The sequence below is a fragment of the Mytilus californianus genome, unplaced genomic scaffold, assembly GCF_021869535.1.
Source record: "Mytilus californianus isolate M0D057914Y unplaced genomic scaffold, xbMytCali1.0.p SCAF_5, whole genome shotgun sequence".
Classification (NCBI taxonomy): Eukaryota; Metazoa; Mollusca; class Bivalvia; order Mytilida; family Mytilidae; genus Mytilus; species Mytilus californianus.
This window is the reverse complement of record NW_026262701.1, coordinates 117,215,550-117,236,297: the sequence shown is the minus strand read 5'-3', so window position 1 is coordinate 117,236,297 and position 20,748 is coordinate 117,215,550. Positions and strand designations below refer to the sequence as shown.

Here is a 20,748-nt window from a genome sequence, read left to right as displayed (position 1 = left end):
AATAATTTCCAGATAGAGGCATTAAAAATTCCACCAATAACAATAAAAATAAATAATTAACTTTTATCTAAATTGGTGTTCATTCTACATTAACATGATTAAGGAAAACATACATTTCCTGTATTCAAATATACATGTACATATACCAAATGCTGAGATTATTTCAATTACTGTTAAATAGCAATATAATGGGGGATATACATATAAATTTATTTCAGAAAATGCTCAGGTAAGAGTTATGCAATTGTGTTTATTGCTTCAACCAAATAAATGGGGAATATGTCCATGGGACACAGATGATGCCCCCGCTTGCATATCATATAAAGTTATAAAGGGACATAACTGAAGAATGGTAACGAAAAATTCAGCAATTTTTCCATTTGTAAAGGGCATAACTCTAGAACGGTTAAAGTGACACCACCAAAATTCAAACTTTGTTCGCTATGGAGATTCCGTATATCTTCAGGTTATCGGAATTCCCATGGGGACTTACTGTGCACCACTTATTGCGGACCTGTTTCTATATTGTTATGAGTTACAATTTATGACTAAAATCAGCAAAGACCCATCGAAACAACATCTGATTCAAAAATTTAATAACACTTTTAGATATTTAGATTATATATTGGCTCTCAATAATGACGACTTCAGTATGTACACTAAAGAGATTTATCCTGCCGAACTGACTTTAAATAAAGCTAATACTAACAATGAACACTGCCCTTTCCTTTTCTTGATATCTTTATCTTTAACAGGAAGCTTAACACCAAAATTTATGATAAAAGAGATGATTTTTCATTTCCTATTGTTAATTATCCGTTTTTAGATGGTGATGTTCCCTTGTCGCCATCTTATGGTGTTTATGTATCTCAACTTGTTCAATTTGCTTGTGTATGTAACAACGTATTTGATTTCAACGAAAGAAATCTCTCTATTACTGAAAAATTATTACACCAGGGTTTTTGATATCACAAACTAGTCAAAACATTTACTAAATTTTATCATCGGTACAAGGACATCATTCGTAAATATAAATCAACATGCAGACATCTTATACGTTCAGGTATTTCACATCCAATATTTTATGGTAATATTCTTTACAAACCACAAAAATGTCGGCATTCACCTCAAAAGCTAACCAAACCTTTAAACAGACTTATTCGGAAAGGATATAGTTACGATACTGTTGTCAAGACAGACAGACAGAGTGCAAACCTAAAGTCCCCTTCGACTTCGTCGGTTGGGGACTAATAAAGTTAAATTCTAACAAAAAGTGTGAAATTACCAAAGCAAATGAAAATGTTTATGTTGACATGAAAATCAGTAAAGAAATGAATGAAAGTACTATTTTTAAACTTGCAGATTTGTATATACAAGGATTACAATGTAATAAAAACAACTTGTATGTATTTTATTGTGAAACACAAGTTTTATGTACAAACATGTAAATTAAGAATGACTTATAATAACCCTTGGCTTTTTAAAATTTGATCCTAAAACATTTTAAATGTTAAAAATAAATTTAATTGCGACATTTTTTGAATTTTTACCGTTTTAACATAATAATGATAATGCTGTAATATAATGTAATGATATCAATGTGAAAATAAACATGTCATAAAAAACAGACTAAAACATCCAATATTTTCAATCTTTTTCTGTTAATTTCAAATCAATCATTTGAGATTATGTCCATTCAATATCTTCCATGTCGATCTCTATCTCGACGATGTCCTCCACCGCCTCCTCCTCCTCCACGTTCTCGACTCCTTGACCTACTGGACCTACGCTCCCTACTTCTTGATCTTTTTCCTCTGTTTTCCCTGCCAGCACTTCTACTGCGACTTCTTCTTGTTGGAGGTGACCTTGACCTTGACCTGACAATGTATAGACATATAAACAGTCAAAATCCATATTTTATTTTCAAAAATATTCTTGTGAAAAAAAGGGGAAAAAGTACATCCCATAATATATTCAGTATAGCTTTTACACTTAGAATTATTAGCTTATCTGTGGCATGCCATTTTATGTTTAACACCCTTCTGACTTTTCAAAATACAATAATGTTTGAAATTACTTATCCTTCACTGTGTTGTGATATTTTTTTCAGCTTATCCATCAGAATGCTATGCTGATTTTACTAATTTTCTAATGTGAATTATTCACATAAAATAAACTAGGTTAGGGGAGGGTTGGCGCCTTCAAACTACATTCTGTATGTGCCTGTCCCAAGTCAGGAGCTTGTAATTCAGTGGTTGTTGTTTGTTGCTGTGTATCATATTTGTTTTTCATTCATTATTTTGTACATAAATTAGGCCGTTAGTTTTCTCATTTGAATTGTTTTACATTTGTCATTTCAGGGCACTTTATAGCTGACTATGTGATATCAGTTTTACTCATTGTTGAAGGCCGTACCATGACCTATAGTTGTTAATTTCTGTGTCATTTGGTCTCTTGTGGAGAGTTGTCTCATTGGCAACCATACAACATCTTCTTATTTTTATATTCTTAAACTTCATTTATGTTCTCTTATGATGATTACACCCATACGGATCACATCTTAGTTCTCTTGAAATTGGTTTCTTACCTTCTCTTACGACGACTACGGCCATACAGCTCACGTCGGAGTTCTCTTGATATTGGTTTCAGATGCATGAAGTTACAGAATCCACCTCTGGTACATTCTCTGAAATTATAGAGTCAGTATAGTCTTTGTTGTTGGCTTTTTGTAAATTTGAAAATAAAACAATTCATCTCGAAAATGCTTAACAACAGTTCACTCTTCATAGAATGGGAATCATGTGTTGACTCTTATGACCACTTAATGTAAGTAATGTTTTATGTAGTAAGTACTTTATCCATAAGTTCAGAATATTTTGCATGTGTAAGAGTAAAAAAAAACTCAACATAGAAAAAAAATTTTTTTATTTTCCTTTGAATTTGTTTTTTTTGTTTTTTTAAAGATCTAGAGTAATTGTTTAGTTACACAATTAAGTGGAGAAATATATGAATACTTTGCTTTTGATCCTTACACAATTAGCAATCCTGTCTTGTTTAACTTTGTATCTATTTACACTATTCTCTACTGTCTGTTTGATTTTGTATCTATTTACCCCATTCCATACTGTTTGTATGATTTTGTATCTATTTACCCCATTCCATACCACCTGTATGATTTTGTATCTATTTACCCCATTTCATACTGTCTGTATGATTTTGTTTCTATTTACCCCATTCCATACAACCTGTAAGATTTTGTATCTATTTACCCCATTTCATACTGTCTGCAGCAAGCTTCTCTGAAGTCTGTTACTGGTGACAATTCAGCGTGGATTGGTCGACCATTGAACCAACGGTTGTTCAAATCATTTACAGCTTTCTCTGCATCTTCTTCATAACGAAACTATCAAAACAAAAAATAAATACTTAGCCAACACTTCATTCAGTTTAAAACTACAAATTTTAACTGCAGAGAAAACCTGAGTACCAGCTTGCAAATCATGGGTAAATCACTTACAATTGAACAAAAAAAGTTGAATCAACAATCTGCTTTAGAAAAATAATTGACTAGTTAGTTAATGACTTTTTACAGTAATTACACCTTGTGCCACCTTGTGCAACTTTTAAAACATGGAACATGTTAGCGGACTTTCAACACAGTTTAAACCATGGAAATCTTTATTTTGTCATATAAAAATAAGCTTATATCCAAGATCTATTTCAGTTGAATAAAAAAGTTGTGGGGTTTACATGTTTTTGAGACAGCAAATCAAACACACAACTTACCTTGATGTATACATTTCCAACTAAATGATCTCCAAGATTGTCACAGACATTCATTTCTTCTATTTCACCATACTGAAAGATATAGTCAATATTTTCAAATTTTTTCCAATATAAAGTGAGAAAAAGAGGAAATCTAAGATTTATAATGTCATAGTCATAAATCAAGTAAATATTAAATAAAATATATCTTTTTAAACTAACAGAATCATTAGCTATGAATTCGACAAAAAAAAAAAAAATGATTTTGTTTTGTTGCAAACATTTATAAAAGCGTAATAAAGAAAATAACATTTCGCAATTAGCAGTCAATTTTGTCCAATTTTGTATATGCTAACTTGTTCTATAACTTGTCATGGTGTAAACAAAAAGTAAATATCATGGCAATTTCTTCAAGCATGACTAAAAACAAGTGTGGAAAACTGATTATATGAGTGAAAAAAACATTAGATACGATTACTAGTTCTCTAAAATTAGATATGATGTAATACAGTGTATATCTATTTTCAAATTATAATCAAATATAATTAATAGTTCCAAATATTTTTTCTTTCATTTGTCACAAACTAATATAGATTTGTAACTTATCTATAAAATGTCAACAACTTTTATCTACACAATGTAATGTATTGAAATATATACATTAATAAAAATAGATTATTATCTAATTAAAGGATTTCTCTTCATAATTTTTTTATATGTATATAGCATTCAGAAAATTAGTTTATACTAAATAACAAAGAAACCTGCCAAAAAATTCTTCAAATAATTTAACAAAGAATGTCTTTTAAAAAATGAGTTATCTCCCTTTGTACAGAAAAATGGTTTAACATAGTACTCTCATTAGATATGGTCCAGAGTTATGGTCCATAACTCTGAACTAAATCATCAGACCGGAACAAAATTCGAACTTGATCTATAACTTGTCATGATAAAACTATATACCAAATATCAAATCAATATCTTCAAGAACAAAGAAAAAAAGTGTGGAAAGCTGATTTGCCGGACTGACGGATGGACAGACGGACGGAGTGCAAACCTAAAGTCCCCTTCGACTTCGTTGGTAGGGGACTAATAAGCTAAAAAAAACATCACTGATGTATTCATGGCTTGCAAGTCAATAATTCAACTCATTTGAATTCGTACTCATGCAACCTTTATTTAACCTTTAGTGGAGATGGGTTGCGCATGTGTTAAGTCTATAACATGAAATCAAACAGACCTGGAAAAATCATCATTATATGATTGCACTTGCTTGTCTGTCTATTTATATTTATGATTATATCGGGTTTTATGCTGTTGGCAGTGTTTGGAGGTGACATCTCGATGGATAATTAGATGGGTCTAGTCTCAAATATGCAGTACATGCTGATACATTAAAGCAAGTACATGCATTGTTAATTGTTTTTTCTGGACTTTATGTAATTTGGACCCTATCTAACAGTAAAGACTAGAATAGAATTCATGATAAAAATCTCATTTTTGTTGATCTTGTATTGCTTATTATTTTTTCTGCTTACAGTTTCTCTTTATCTTTAGTTGTTGTTCAAAACATAGAAAAATGTAAAAAATCACATCCTATCAAGGATCTACCAACAATTTCGACAAAATATAAATTATTTGTAGATCTTGTCTTGCTGATCATTTTTGCTATTTAAAGCATATATCTATCTTTTATTGTTTTCAATATAATAGACAAAAACGCAAAACATTGGTAAAAATTGTAATTAAAAAGGAAGAAATTCATATTTGTCTTATTTGAAGATCTTGTCTTGCTGATCAGTTTTTGCTTATTTAAGTCTTTATCTATTTAATATAATTTTTAAGATAATAGACAATAAAATGCTCCGCAGGGCGCAGCTTGATACGACCGCAGAGGTCGAACCCTGAACAGTTGGGGCAAGTATGGACACAACATTCAAGCTTGATACAGCTCTGAATTTGGATTGTGATTAAATATTTGACACAGCATAGGTTTCTGACACAGAATGAATGTGGTCTAAGAACTTAAAAAATTTAAATTGGACATTCACCTATTATGGTCCAATATCCAAAATCTAAATACATGGTTAGATTCAGCATATCAAAGAACCCCAAGAATTCAATATTTGATGAAATCAAACAAAGTTTAATTTTGGACCCTTTTGACCTCAATGTGGACAAAGTTGATAACGGGGCCCAAAAATCAAAAATCTAAATACATGGTTAGATTCAGCATATCAAAGAACCCCATATATTCAATTTTTGTTGAAATCAAACAAAGTTTAATTTTGGACCCCGATTTGGACCAACTTGAAAACTGGGCCCATAATCAAAAATCTAAATACATGTTTAGATTCAGCATATCAAAGAACCCTAAGAATTCAATTTTTGTTAAAATCAAACTAAGTTTAATTTTGGACCCTTTGGACCTTAATGTAGACCAATTTGAAAACGGAACCAAAATTTAAGAATCTAAATACACAGTTAGATTCGGCATATCAAAGAACCCCAATAATTCAATTTTTGATGAAATCAAACAAAGTTTAATTTTGGACCCTTTGGACCTCAATGTGGACCAATTTAAAAACGGGGCCCAAAATCCAAAAACTAAATACACGGTTAGATTCAGCATATTAAAGAACCCCATGAAATCAAGAATAAAACCCCATTGAAATTGGTCAAGAAATAAGCAATTTATAGGAAGTATCTTCTTTTGCACAATCCTGTGCTATTAAATATTTCTTGCTATTGCGCAATACTGTACAATTGACAATTTCTTGCTATTGCGCAATATTGTGCTATTGGATATTTCTTGCTATTGCGCAATACTGTGCAATTGAAGATTTCTTGCTATTGCGCAATACTGTGCAATTGAAGATTTCTTGCTATTGTGCAATACTGTGCAATTGAAAATTTCTTGCTATTGCACAATACTTATTATATAATAATTTACACATCCTGTTTGGTGTGTATCTCCTACCATATCATTATTATTTGATTTTAAATATAAATCAGAAATAACCAACTTAAAATGGAAAATTTTAAAAGAAACAAAAAAGGAAAAAAAGAAAAAAAAGGAAAAAAAAAATAAATCCCCCCCCAAAATTTTTTGAACCCCCATTATGATTCATCACCCCCAAACTCAATCCCAGCCTTCCCTTTGTGGTATGGTACCTTGCAGTACAATTTCAGAGAGATCCATACACTTGAACACAAGTTATTGTCTGGAAACTAGAAAAAAATGTGTTTTTTGGCCCCTTTTTGGCCCCAAATTCCTAAACGTTTAGGGCAATTACCCCCAAACTCAAACCCAGCTTTCCCTTTGTGATATGGAACCTTGTAGTACAATTTCAGAAAGATCCATACACTTACACACAAGTTATTGTCATGAAACTAGAAAAATGCTTGTTTTTTGCCCCTTTTTTGGCCCCTAATTCCTAAAATTTGGAGGCAATTACCCCCAAAATCAATCCCAGCATTCCTTTAGTGATATGGAACCTTGTGGTACAATGTCAGAGAGATCCATACACTAACACACAAGTTATGTCAGGAAGTTACAAAAATGCTTATTTTTGGCCCCTTTTTGGCCCCTAATTCCTTTACTGTTATTACCATAACCCCCAAAATCAATCCCAACCTTCCTTTTGTGGTATTGAACCTTGTGGTAAAATTTCATAAAGATCCATTCACTTAAACTAAAGTTAGAGTGCGAAAACCAATGTGTCTTCGGACGACGCCAGACGACGCCGGACGACGACGACGACGACGACGGACGACGACGGACGACGACGACGCCAACGTCATACCAATATACGACCACAAAAATTTTTTTGCGGTCGTATAAAAACAATAAAAAATGGGTAAAAACCATTATTCCATATTGATAAAACTTTAGTAGGTTTTTCTATATGAATTGGATTTTGAATAAATAAGCATATTCACCTGCGGAAAAAGTATATTCACCGCGCAAAACGTCGCGTGCTTTTACGTGTATAATAACGATACACTGTTTGACGTTTAGTTGGTTTTGGTAAATAACTGTTATTTTATACATATTTTTCTCGCACGGAACATGGAATAAAACAATTACTGTCTTTTGTTTCGGTAAATATGTGGTTTAATTGACTTTTGAAAAACCTAGTGACATTCACTTCGGCCGTTGGCCTCAGTGAATATCAGTTTTTCAAAAGTCAATAAAACCACACATTTACCTCATCAAAAGACAGTAATTGTATATTATTAGAGGGCAATAATTCCAATAAGGAGTCACCTGATTACTTCTGCCAAAAGGCTTCTTTGTCAATGTTTGTAGATCTTGTCTTGATGATCATTTCTGTTTATTTAAGTTTTTACCTATCTAATATAGTTTTTAAGATATTCAACAAAAACGAAAACATATTGGTAAAGAACACCATTTAAGGGCAATAACTCCAATAAGGAGTTGTCAGACGATTTCAGTTTTGTTGACTTACTAGTAGATCTTGTCTTGCTGATCATTTTTGCTGTTTGAAATGTTTTTTTTATCTAAAATAATTTTCAAGATAATAGGCAATAAAATGCTCCGCTGGGGCGCAGCTTGATACGACCGCAGAGGTCAAACCCTGAACAGTTGGGGCAAGTATGGACACAACATTCAAGCTTGATACAGCACTGAATTTGGATTGTAATTAAATATTTGACACAGCATAGGTTTCTGACACAGAATGAAAGTGGTCTAAGAACTTATAATTTTTTAATTTACCTATTCATATATGTGATGGACTGTGAAACTCAGATCAGGAGATTGGGAAATTTTGGTCAGGAGATTAGGACTCAGATCAGGAGGTTTTTAATCGACATAAATTTTGTCGTAAATGTAACCGTGTGCTGTAAAAATGGTCTTTTAAAGTGTGTTTTCTTCAACTTTCCATCCAATTTATTATGTTTATAGTACCCTTGTACTTATAAAGTATCTCCATCTTTATATTTTACATGTTCAATCTAACATTTTTTTTTTTCAGTATGTTCTTTAAATTTTTTACTTCATATTCTATAAAACATTTATTGCAACCAGAACATTTGTTTAACTATCTGCAAATAGCTTTTGTTTGCATACTCAGAAAATCATTCTAACTGTAAAACAAGGGTCATAGTTATTATATAAATTTCAATTTAAGCCTTGAAAGGAAGTATAGAATCCTCAAATAATTTTCAAATTATTATTTTTTTATTTGTCCTAAGACATTTAAAATCATTTATTTACCATCCTTTTATGATTATTTGTTCAATTTATATTTTATTTATATTCTTTTAAAAATTTTCATTATTAAAAGGAAAGTAACTTAAAACAGGATAAATCAAGGGAAGTAACCCAATAAATACACAGTATTTGTTACACAACGGCAGTTAGCCTGAGGTAAAAAATCGTTGATTACCAGTATGTTTGACACCCAAGCTGACAAGTGAAGCCATATAATTATGCATGTTAATTGATTTACAGGTAAAATATAACTTCAGGTAATGTGAGTTACACCAGATGCCTGAGATGATATGTTGGGCAGAAATTTTTCATTCATGAAAAATTTTATACACAGGATTATAATTTTCCTCTTCAACCAGAGGTCGGGAGGAGACTCCTGAAAACAGGATTATTGTACTCCTGTCGGGAGGTTCACATGTATGCTATTCAAACCATATCATTATTATTTGCTTTTATATATAAATCAGAAATAACCAATTTAAAATGGAAAATTTTAAAGAAAAAAAAGGAAAAAAAAATCCCCCCCCCCAAATTTTTTGAACCCCCTTATGATTCATCGCCCCCACACTCAATCCCAGCTTTCCCTTTGTGGTATGGTACCTTGCAGTACAATTTTAGAGAGATCCATTCACTTGAACACAAGTTATTGTCTGGAAACTAGAAAAATGCTTGTTTTTTTGTCCCTTTTTGGCCCCTAATTCCTAAACGTTTAGGGCAATTACCCCCAAACTCCAACCCAGCTTTCCCTTTGTGATATGGAACCTTGCAGTACAATTTCATAAAGATCCATACACTTACAAACAAGTTATTGTCCTGAAACTAGAAAAATGCTTGTTTTTTGCCCCTTTTTGGCCCCTAATTCCCAAAATTTGGAGGAAATTACCCCCAAAAATCAATCCCAGTATTCCCTTTGTGATATGGAACCTTGTGATACAATGTCAGAGAGATCCATACACTTACACACAAGTTATTGTCATGAAACTAGAAAAATGCTTGTTTTTTGCCCCTTTTTGGCCCCTAATTCCTAAAATTTGGAGGCAATTACCCCCAAAATCAATCCCAGCATTCCCTTTGTGATATGGAACCTTGTGGTACAATGTCAGAGAGATCCATATACTTACACACAAGTTATGTCTGGAAGTTACAAAAATGCTTATTTTTGGCCCCTTTTTGGCCCCTAATTCCTTAACTGTTAGTACCATAACCCCCAAAATCAATCCCCACCTTCCTTTTGTGGAATTGAACCTTATGGTAAAATTTCATTGAGATCCATTCACTTAAACTAAAGTTAGAGTGCGAAAACTAATGTGTATTCGGACGACGACGACGACGACGACGACGCCGCCAACGTCATACCAATATACGACCACAAAAATTTTTTTGCGGTCGTATAAAAACACTAAATTTGGGTAAAAATCTAGATTAAAGAGCAATAACTCCAATAAGAAGTCGTCTCGACACCAAGTAACGAGAAAGATCGCCGGGCCAGGTGAGCTAAAAAGTACAATTACAGCAATAAGAAATGTCACTGGTCTCATGAGCTTCTACATTTATATTAATCATACAAAGACATTTAGTAAAGTTCCTTCTTATAAAATTAACCCTTTCAAGATATAATGCAAGCAGGCTTAGGTGGTTTTGAATTGCTGTCATAGTTATCAGGTGTTAATATCTGCAATTGGGTTCATACTCATGTTTGTAAAATAAAATGAATTAGCGAAGTTTAAACTTAAATGTTCTTAAAATATATGAATAAAGTCTACAGACAAAGTTTTAAGGGAACTTATAGTGTTTACCACCCATCACAGTTTCTAAGCATGCTTGTGTATTATATCTTGAAAGGGTCTATGACAATTTCATATATCAATGAAAGGATTATCTATAAGGGACTAGATATGGACACAATTTCTCATCCTACCTTCTCCATTTCTACATAGATTTCTTCAAAGAATTCATCGTAGTGTTGTTGGATCTCAATTTCATCCATATGGACTGATAAAAAAATAAACAGAGGCAAAATATATAATTACACACAAACAGGGTTAGTCAATCCTTTTATGTCTGGGAACACTGCTGGCTACAAATTAAAAAAGCCATAGTAACTGTCACACACTTTGTGATGCAAAATATCCAACAGGTTAATATCATTTGAAATTAATCTGATATTTTCGTCATAAAAAAGGGTCCACAATTTTTATTGAGAAATTCTACATCTGTAGTTTTGATATTTTCAGTAAATTAAAGATTTGACAGTTTATCAATATTTTGCATTGAATGTATGTGACAATTACTGAATCTGTAATAAAACGGGTGTCATTATATAATTACCTTATCCTCTAACTCGGTAAATACTTCTTCAAAGAAGTTGTCAAAATCTTGCTGGGCCTCAACATCATCCTGTACAACTAATATAAAACATATATCCTCATAACCTTCTAGTTTTATCCTAACTTTAAAACCAAAGATTTGATTTAGGAAATCGAGTAAAATTATTCAAAAAGGCTGTGCAATAATTCTTTTCTGACAAAAAATTATGGGATTTTAGAAATATCAGCTTTTGTCTATGGCAAATAATAAGCAAATGAGGTATGCACTTTCTTTTCTGAGAGTAGATAAGGTGCCTATAATGAGTTTAGTCCACCTCTACACACTTTTACTATGACAAAGCCTACCATGGAATATATACCGCCATCGAGGCATCATGTTGTCCTTACTCCGTGGCTTTTAATAGATTACAACTGGAAAATATTTCAATTCCATCTCATGTGGCTAACACAAACCAGGTCGTATGAAAATATACTCTTAGATGATAACATTTAGATGTGACCAGAAGCCCTTTTGATTCTTACTTAAAAAAAATTTTTTTTTCAATAGGATCAAGTTTTTCATGAAAAGTTTCTAAATTAATTAGTTATATGTGCATGTAATTACTTTTGATTAATTATAGTAAATAAACAGTTTAAATATTCCCTACTAGTTGTGGCATGTTTCAATATGGTTTTATACTAACATGTTAACTGTAAATATTAATAACAACAACAGCCATGACTGTGGAAGTTAATAAATTTATACATAAAACCTATCTTGTTGAAACCATATCTTACTTTACCAAAGATTCAATATAACAGCTGATATGAGCATGCATAGATATATATAGCATACAAAGAATTTATTCATTTGCAGTTGTATATGATTGAGAAAAACATAATTTTCACAAAACCATAAAATATATGTAGATTGATAAAGTCTGTTTTCAAATTACATATAAACTCAAATTGCATACAAGATAATTCATTTATAAGGTTTGTGCTAAACATATGTAACCAAAGCAAGCATATTTTTTATCATTTGATATAAACATTATAAAAGAATATCTAAACAAAAATGAAAATCTTTTATGAGTAAAAGTATTGAATTAATAATCTAAAATTTTCTTCCAAAATATTTTTTTTTTCAACAAACAACTTAATTTTTTATGTTGGGTGTCAGATTGGATAAATGTATATAATTGAGCCAAAGCTGATCCAAACCACAAAGGACACTTGCAAAGCAACAGCTGTATAAGTCAACTAAATTGTAAGCAAATTTGATTTTTTTTTTAATGATATAGAAAATAAAAAGTGGTGATCATCTTCAGCTAATAATAAATCTTTGTGTCTACAACAGAGAAAAATCTAAAACAAAAAAGAAATGAGTTTCTACAAAAATAACAAGCAGAAAAATATACAACACAGGATAGGATGACCATTAACCAATATTGACCTTTACCAAATAAACAACCATGACCTCTTAATAGTTGTATTTAAGCACTTAAATAAGGCAAGGACATTATTGATAAAAAGATTGAGATGAAGTTTACTAAATCTTAATTCATATTTGGTTTACATGGAAAAAGTATACTTTTAAATTTTTGTTGTTGTTTTTGATAAATCCAGAGATATATATAGAAATAGAGATGGGAAACTAAAAGTTACTGTTTTATGAAGCTGTCAACATTGTGTGTGTAACTTCTTTAGCAGCATTCTCTATCAAGATTACTTAAGATCCCACGAGACTGCAGAGAAACTTTTATATCCAGAGAATATACAAATGATGTTTAACGAAAAATTTACTATTCAGATGATTTTTGCCCTTTTCGACAAATACAAGGAAAATGTACAAAATTGTTATTGTTGTCTAAGCAACTGCACATTTTAAGGAGATTTTTAGTAATCTTGTTTATTATGTAGAATGATGAGAACAAGTTTACATGCATGAAATTGGTTCATTTTTTACTTGCCAATCTCACTTTATAAGTCTCTGGTAAATCTTTATATGAAGTTGAACCTTGTTTTTTATAATGTACTCAAAAAAAACTTAATTGGTATTATAAAGTGAATTATAAAACACAATAATAAGATGAACACTCCTCCTTGTTTTGTTTAAAAGTCAATCAGTCATGTTTGTACAAAGATGAAGGTCAACATGTGAATTATACAACAAAGAAATGCATAAAAGACATATTTTGCCAAATTACTCATTTAGTTTTTTCTTCTTCAAAAATTCGTAAATACAGTGTATTTGCAAAAAGTTATTTCCAACCAAAAGAGCTTTTAAATACTTAATATTAAAAATAATATATATGTGTATTTTTTTAACAGAAAAATACAGGTAAAGTTACTTAAATGTAGACATTGCTTTAATTATGTTAATTAATCATGTTTAACGTGAACAGAAACACAAGTAAGGCCATGACAAAATCTAAGGCAGAAAATAATTTAGAAACTGGTTTTTTTATACACTGCAACACCAGACAATATTGGACTATACACATAATACATACTATGAGAGCCGTCAGCTGTGAGGGCAGCATTCTGTGGGTTCAAGTAAGCATTGATCATAACAACAGTCTGAAACATACAACACACATCACATTATAATCAATGCTATACTACATGTGATTCATCCCTTTTATCATCACAAATTTATAATTTTCTCCCAACCCAAATCACGCTCTACACTTATTTTGATATGGACTTTGTTATTGAATCTTTCACAATTTGATTGGATGACATCATGATTGCTTCACCTCTACCTGTTTACCTGTTGACATTTTGTTTTGTGTATTATGTCAAAATGTGAATGTTAGAATAACAAGGTTGGCAACTCTGAAGTTAAAAAATTTAAGAAATAATAAAATTACTTTTGTTTGTCGATTGAAGATTATAGTTATGATTTGCTTCTTCTGTCTTTCTTCCACACTTAAGGTGCAAGTCTGAAAAATGTACTCATTGATTGGACTATTGATCTACTAAACATGCTAAATATGATAAAAATAATGTTCTTATGTTATGTCACCTGACTAAATGTTGGTTTGTTGTGAAGACGTGAACATCTTTCTCCATGTCGACAGGCTCCAATTTTAAAGTAAAAGGAACAGTTAACTCTGAAATGAAACAAAACCAAAACGTCAATGTATTTCTCCGGGACTAAGTCCTTTTGTCAAACAAAAAAAATGCATATTTCTTTATGCAAGTACAATAGATAAAACGTTCAAACCCGCTGCATTTGTTTGCACCTGTCCTAAGTCAGGAACCTGTTGTTCAGTGGTATTCGTTTGTTGATGTGGTTCATAAGTGTTTCTCGTTTCTTATATAGATTAGACCGTTGGTTTTCCTGTTTGAATGGTTTTACACTAGTCATTTTTGGGGCCCTTTATAGCTTGCTGTTTGGTGTGAGCCAAGGCTCCGTGTTGAAGGCCGTACTTTGACCTACATGTATAATGGTTTACTTTTACAAATTGTGACTTGGATGGAGAGTTGTCTCATTGGCACTCGTACCACATCTTCTTATATCTATGTACATATAATCCCATCATAAATTTATATCCCATTTGGGTGATTGGTCATTACATATGCATGTGAAGACTGAAATACATGTACATGTATTTAGCAAGAATCTCTTTAAATTGGTTAAAAGTGAGGTTGGAAACAATTGTTGGTCCCATTCTTCCCACTGAAAATTATGTCTTTGACTTTCCCCAGTCTTAAGCAAGCAATTTCATTTTCAGCTAAGATGGCAATTTTGGAACCATATCTGCGAATTCAACTTATACCAATTTTACCTTTGATCTGATTATACAATCACAATCCTGGAAATTGTCCTAAAAAATGTTTTTTTTTAATATCTGCACAGAAATCTTTTGATGCAAACAAGAATTATACCTAGTCCAAATAATTATGACGTCTTAAGCTATTCTAATTTTTTGCTGTGATGCCTTTCTGCGAAGTCATAAAGCCGAATTCATTTTTTTCCATTGGCCTTTGAGAGACAATTTTCCTCTCAACATTGTGTCATTGCAAAAAAGTAAAATAGCCTTTCAAGACGTCATAATTGTTTGGACTAGGATAGTACCGTGAAATCACAAAAAATAAGTTAGTAAATGTTTTTGGGAATGTTTTAGATTCTGCTAAGTGAAAAACGTCACCTTGAATGAATGTAAACATGGTAAAGATAGTTTAAAAATATCTGATAAAAAAAGCCAGTGCCAATTATACATATACATGATATATAGACCTTTACGCTATTTGGAAATCTGCGCCGCTTGACCCGGGAATCTGCGCCTCTTGAACTTTTGACATCATACAACAATCACTTTTCCATTGTGGAGTCAGATATTTTCTATTATGATGTCAAAATTTTACGGGAACCTTTGTGATGTCCAGTAATGGCGGACAAATAGCCATAAGCATGATAAGGGGGAGCGTCTTTTTACCACAGAATACCACAGAAACACCCAAAATTTACCACAGAACTTCGAAATATTAATACTTCAGACATTATTATGGTGTTATTGTTCATTATTTTTGTAATTTGACATTTATTATTCAAATGAATTTGATTTTTCTATTTAGGGTCGACTCACTATCGCTACGCTCCCAACTGAATGGCCAATAATTGGGATCATACCAAAAACCCTATGCTATTAAAACCATAATATACAAAGATTATTTATATTTGTGACATTTATATTTTAAATACATTTTAATCTTTTTTGTAATTTTAAATCATTTTTGAAAATGTTTAGATGCATTACGTAATTATTTGTTAAATCTATCATGTTTATTTTGTTTATCAGTTTTTTTGGTCACTTTTTTATTAATTTTATGTTAAGAGTTGCTACAATAAATAATCAAAATGGTTAATGTGACATTTAATTACATTTGTTGTCAACAAATAATTAAACTTAATTAAAGTGATTAAAGTAATTAGTTAAGCTGATATCAAGAGTTGTTTCAAACAATTATTTAAACTTGGCTAATGTTGGTACATCAAAGTTTTCTCCATTAGAGTTATATATAAAACAATCCTGTGTTAAGGGCTACCAAATACTTTCAAAAAGATATCTTAAGTTGTAGTTGGACAGTAATATTTTGAGTTGTTTAATAACATATTATAAGTGTGTCTTAATTGTCAAAAAGTTCAAGTTCGATGACTGTTTTTGGATTCTTATGTTGTGTGTGTATCTTCTCCAATCATTTGACAATATTTCCGATTTTTACCAAATTTTGTATGCATTTGGAAATCGTTGAACTGAAACTTTATATCGAAAAAACTGGTACATGTATATGTAGCATTTACATATAGATTCTATATTTTTGAGTCCAAAATTAATGTTGACCTTAGTAAGTTCACAGACACAATTAAAGTACCAAAATTTAATTAGATTAACCAATTTTGACACTTGTCGTAATCACCAATCAAGCCAATTAACATGTCATTTAAGTTTTCACACATGAGACATCAAATAAATTTAATTGAATTACCTTATATAATCAGGTGGCAACTAGAATCCAAACAGTGAAGACTTTTGTAAATATTCCATTATTAATGATATATATATTATATTAAATAGAATGTTGATAGCAGTCTTCCTGTTCTAATATATTGTCAAGTAATTTCAAGAATACAATTTTTATAATAATAAAAATTCAAGATTAAAATGTGAGCCGATGATCACCATCATTTTATTTGAAAAATTAAAATTATTGTCTCATAGGTTTATTAATTTCACAGAAAAAATAGTTACATATGAGAAATATTAACTCTTCCTGCCAATCAAGTCAATATTATTCATAGCGTGATTTGCGCCGGTAAAATTCGTCAGGTCAACTTTTTTTGTAGAATTTTTTTTTTTTTACTATAAAAGATAAATGTTGTATTTTCATATAAAATATTCATTAATCTCGCAGATTTCTTAATTTAATGAAAAAATGTTAAAAGAAAAAGCGATATTAGCATAATAATTCTTATATGATTTGCATATTAGAGAATACGTTGATATGATTGGTTGAGAGGACTTCCGGTAGTTGTTCTTGACGTTGTTTATTTTTCAATAGACGACGTTGACCAAACTTCTTTTCGTAACCAATGTAAACAAGATGGCAGCGATAATGACACAATCCGGATAGACGTAAACAAAATTTATTTTCAATTCGCGTTAATAGGTCTTAATAGTTAAATTAAATGATATTTATTATTAAACAGAAAACATTCGTTTGAATGATAATAAGAGTTTTTGTGGTTTATTTTTTATCAGATTGCAAATTTCATGGAGTACATATTTTTGCGTTAACCAACAAATATATTCATGCGCCAGGCCTATTCAGTGACACAAATATACAATTTACTTGTGATAGAGGTTACGAGTGTGGAAAAATAAATTCCTTATCTCCAAATTTAAAGAATTATAAGGATTAAACGCCTTTTTAAAGGAATTTATTGGTGTATAAACTATACCAAGTCACTCACAAACATATCATAAAGGTCCTTCGGACTTTTATTTGTTTGTGAGTGAATTGGTCGAGTTTATACACCAATAAATTCCTTTAAAAAGGCGTTTAATCTAATATTAGCACTCTCTGTCGATCAGATCAATATTATATGTAGCGTAATATTCGCTGGTAAAATCCGTCAGATCAACTTTTTTGTAGAAAAACATGTTTTATTTATATAAAAATTTTATTGTTAAACAACATATTTAATAAACTCGCAGATTTCTTAATTTCACAAAAAATATTGTAAAACAATAGAGATTTTAACACTTTTTATCGATCAGTTCAATATATTCAAAGTGTATATTGGATCATATTGATCGTGCGGTAAATTTTTTTGGCTCAAAACCATTTTTTAAAATGTTTATTTTAGATTTTCATTATTACAATGCAAAAGTTTAGTGTCTCAAAGGTCTCCAAATGTAAAAAAATATGCCAAATAACAAAAAAATTATATGATCATTTTTATCTCATCCAGTCAATCGTCATGTCATTGGTCATGTTGGTGTAACCCGAATTAAAGAAATAATGTAATTCTGAATTATTAGATTTGCATTTTACTAATTCTAATGTTCTGTGATATATTTCAGTAGTTTTATTGTAATGTGTGTAGTTCTGTGGTATATTTTGAGTGGTCTGCGGTATTCTGTGATAAAAAGACGCTCCGGCCATAAGGTGTGTTGTAAGTTGTAACTGGACACAGTTTGCCATGTACATGATGGAGGGGCCTGATGGGTTATTTTCGTTCTTCGTGATCGGCGCATTTTCGCAATCGTGATCTGTTTTTCTACAGATTTATTTTTTTTATATATTTTCGTGATCCGTGATCATGGAAATTTATTTTCTGTGAATCGTGATTGACAAAAAAATCAACTTGTGAATCGTGATGAGACCCCCCCATCAGGCCCCTCACGATGTATAATCCCTTTCGGGATTCTATGTCAGGAGCGATTTTCTTATTTTACTTTTGGTAGAATTATGGAAAAGTACGCACTATTCAAAAGATATCATATTTATCCCGATATATTAGGAGTCTAGTGAACAATAAAGCAAAAATCCTCAAGTGCGTCACTAGCCGACCGCACTGTACACATCTCTTTATATCAACTCTTAATGTAAGAAAAGGGAGGAAACTTTGAAGCTTAAAATAAATTTTCTAAATTATCATAATCTTTTGAAATGATAATTTTCATGCTTTAATCAATTTGAGCGTTATTTATGGACATACTTGTCTTTTTCTGTTCCAAAAATCGATGCGAGATACTCAGCCATGTTTAATTTCTGGATCTAGCGTTCGACCGACGAAGAACCTATGAGCGATTGCTCCTGTACGTTCTATAAAACAGGAAACCATGATCATTTATTAAAGTCTAACTAAAAACCATAAACATCTTATATATTGAAAGAGGTCGATATCTCAAACTGCCAGCAGAGGAGAGGATTTGTAAACTGTAGGAGTTGAAGATGAATTTCATTTTATTATTACATGTACCAAACTGAAAAAGCCAAGGGAAAAATTATTAAAAACATTATTTCTGTAACACCTTCTTTTTCTGATTTTTCTGAGTTTGAGAAATCAAGTTAAATTTACTGTATAGTAAGCAGTAATGACTTAGATATATGTAAAATATGTATTTTAGGTGTCAACAAGATGTATGATATGAATCTGTCTTTAAAACAAGATGTATAATACTAATCACTCGCTGTATAAATTGTATTTCTACTGAATTAAAGTATTTTCATTGTCACGTGTGTAGTAAGGGAGATAATCTGTAGTGGTGGTCACTTTGTTTACTTGTTAATTTTATTTATTTGGGGAAATTGGTTAATGTTATAGTATTATTTATAGTTCCGTAACTCTTTCTCCCGAGACCGGCCATGTAAATTATTCTTGTCGGGACTTCCTGCCTCTTGCACGTGCCTGACATCTGGCCCGGCCGGGCTCGTTGTCACTAGGAACTATAAGAATGACGTCACTCACCGGGTTCAGGGCAGTCTACACGTAGGATTTGAAATGAGCAGACGCTCATACCGTTTGGCTTGCAAATTTATATGGAACTTTACAATGACAAGTAGACTAGCCACCACCGTATATTTTAGTATTCTTGTATGTAACTTATACTGGTCGAGGACCAGTTACCGTCACTTTTTGTCAGTATATTTCATTTATCTTCTTAACATGAGAAAATTTAAATCTATCCTTTGACAAGGAAAGTGGTTACCAAAATTACTTTAATATGTCAATTGATCAGTGTTAAATATTGACCAAATTTTCGTGAAATTAACTTTTTACGGCGTCCGATTTCGTACGAAATTTGAAGATACCGAAGACCAGTTACCGTCAGCGAATTCTAGACAGTTCGGCACCCAGACAAATCGGCACCCGAGAAAGACAGTTCGGCACCCAGACAAATCGGCACCCGAGAAAGACACTTCGGCACCCAGACAAATCGGCACCCGAGAAAGACACTTCGAATCGGCACCTCATAAAGATAAAATCAATTATCAAATTCTTGATCAAAATATAATGAACCAAAAATCAAAATTTACTGGGACTGATATAGATATATATGTGGGCATGACCCCAATTTGCAAGTTTAGTGTTAATATAGCAATAATTTTCGACTGTTTTTACAAATAACCAATTTGATTCCTGCACTATTTATGACATTATTGTATATGGTATCTTCGATGAAGTATCTTATGAAGTGGTTTATACTTTTTGTTGTTTATTTGTGAAGACTGTATTGCAGCTTAGTCATTTGGGTAGCTGTCTTATTTGTGTGTATTCTTTTTCCATATGCATGAAAATTGATTTCATAGATTTCACCATTCATGTACTAGTTTTAATGTAATGCATAGTTCTATTCCGATAATATTCTAAATCAATAAAACACATGTAGCATATTTATAATATTTATTTTATTGATT

The 20,748-nt window shown here is 31.4% G+C and overlaps 1 protein-coding gene across 2 annotated transcripts; it reads right to left on the bottom strand.

Moving 5' to 3' along the window:
* Window positions 1-1,390: 1,390 nt before the first annotated feature.
* On the bottom strand, window positions 1,391-19,131 carry LOC127700796 (splicing factor U2AF 35 kDa subunit-like). 2 transcript variants are annotated; one of them, XM_052204450.1, is made up of 9 exons: window positions 19,046-19,103; window positions 14,342-14,429; window positions 13,827-13,893; window positions 11,333-11,409; window positions 10,923-10,991; window positions 3,787-3,858; window positions 3,270-3,403; window positions 2,588-2,686; window positions 1,391-1,877 (listed from the first exon to the last, which is right to left on the bottom strand). In XM_052204450.1, exons 1-9 carry the CDS (start codon window positions 19,087-19,089, stop codon window positions 1,697-1,699), a joined length of 831 nt encoding a protein of 276 aa, XP_052060410.1. In that variant the 5' UTR covers window positions 19,090-19,103; the 3' UTR covers window positions 1,391-1,696. The 2 variants fall into 2 exon arrangements, with proteins under 2 accessions (XP_052060410.1, XP_052060409.1); XM_052204449.1 differs by lacking the exon at window positions 11,333-11,409 and having other exon boundaries at window positions 10,923-10,996; window positions 19,046-19,131.
* Between the last annotated feature and the right edge of the window lie 1,617 nt (window positions 19,132-20,748).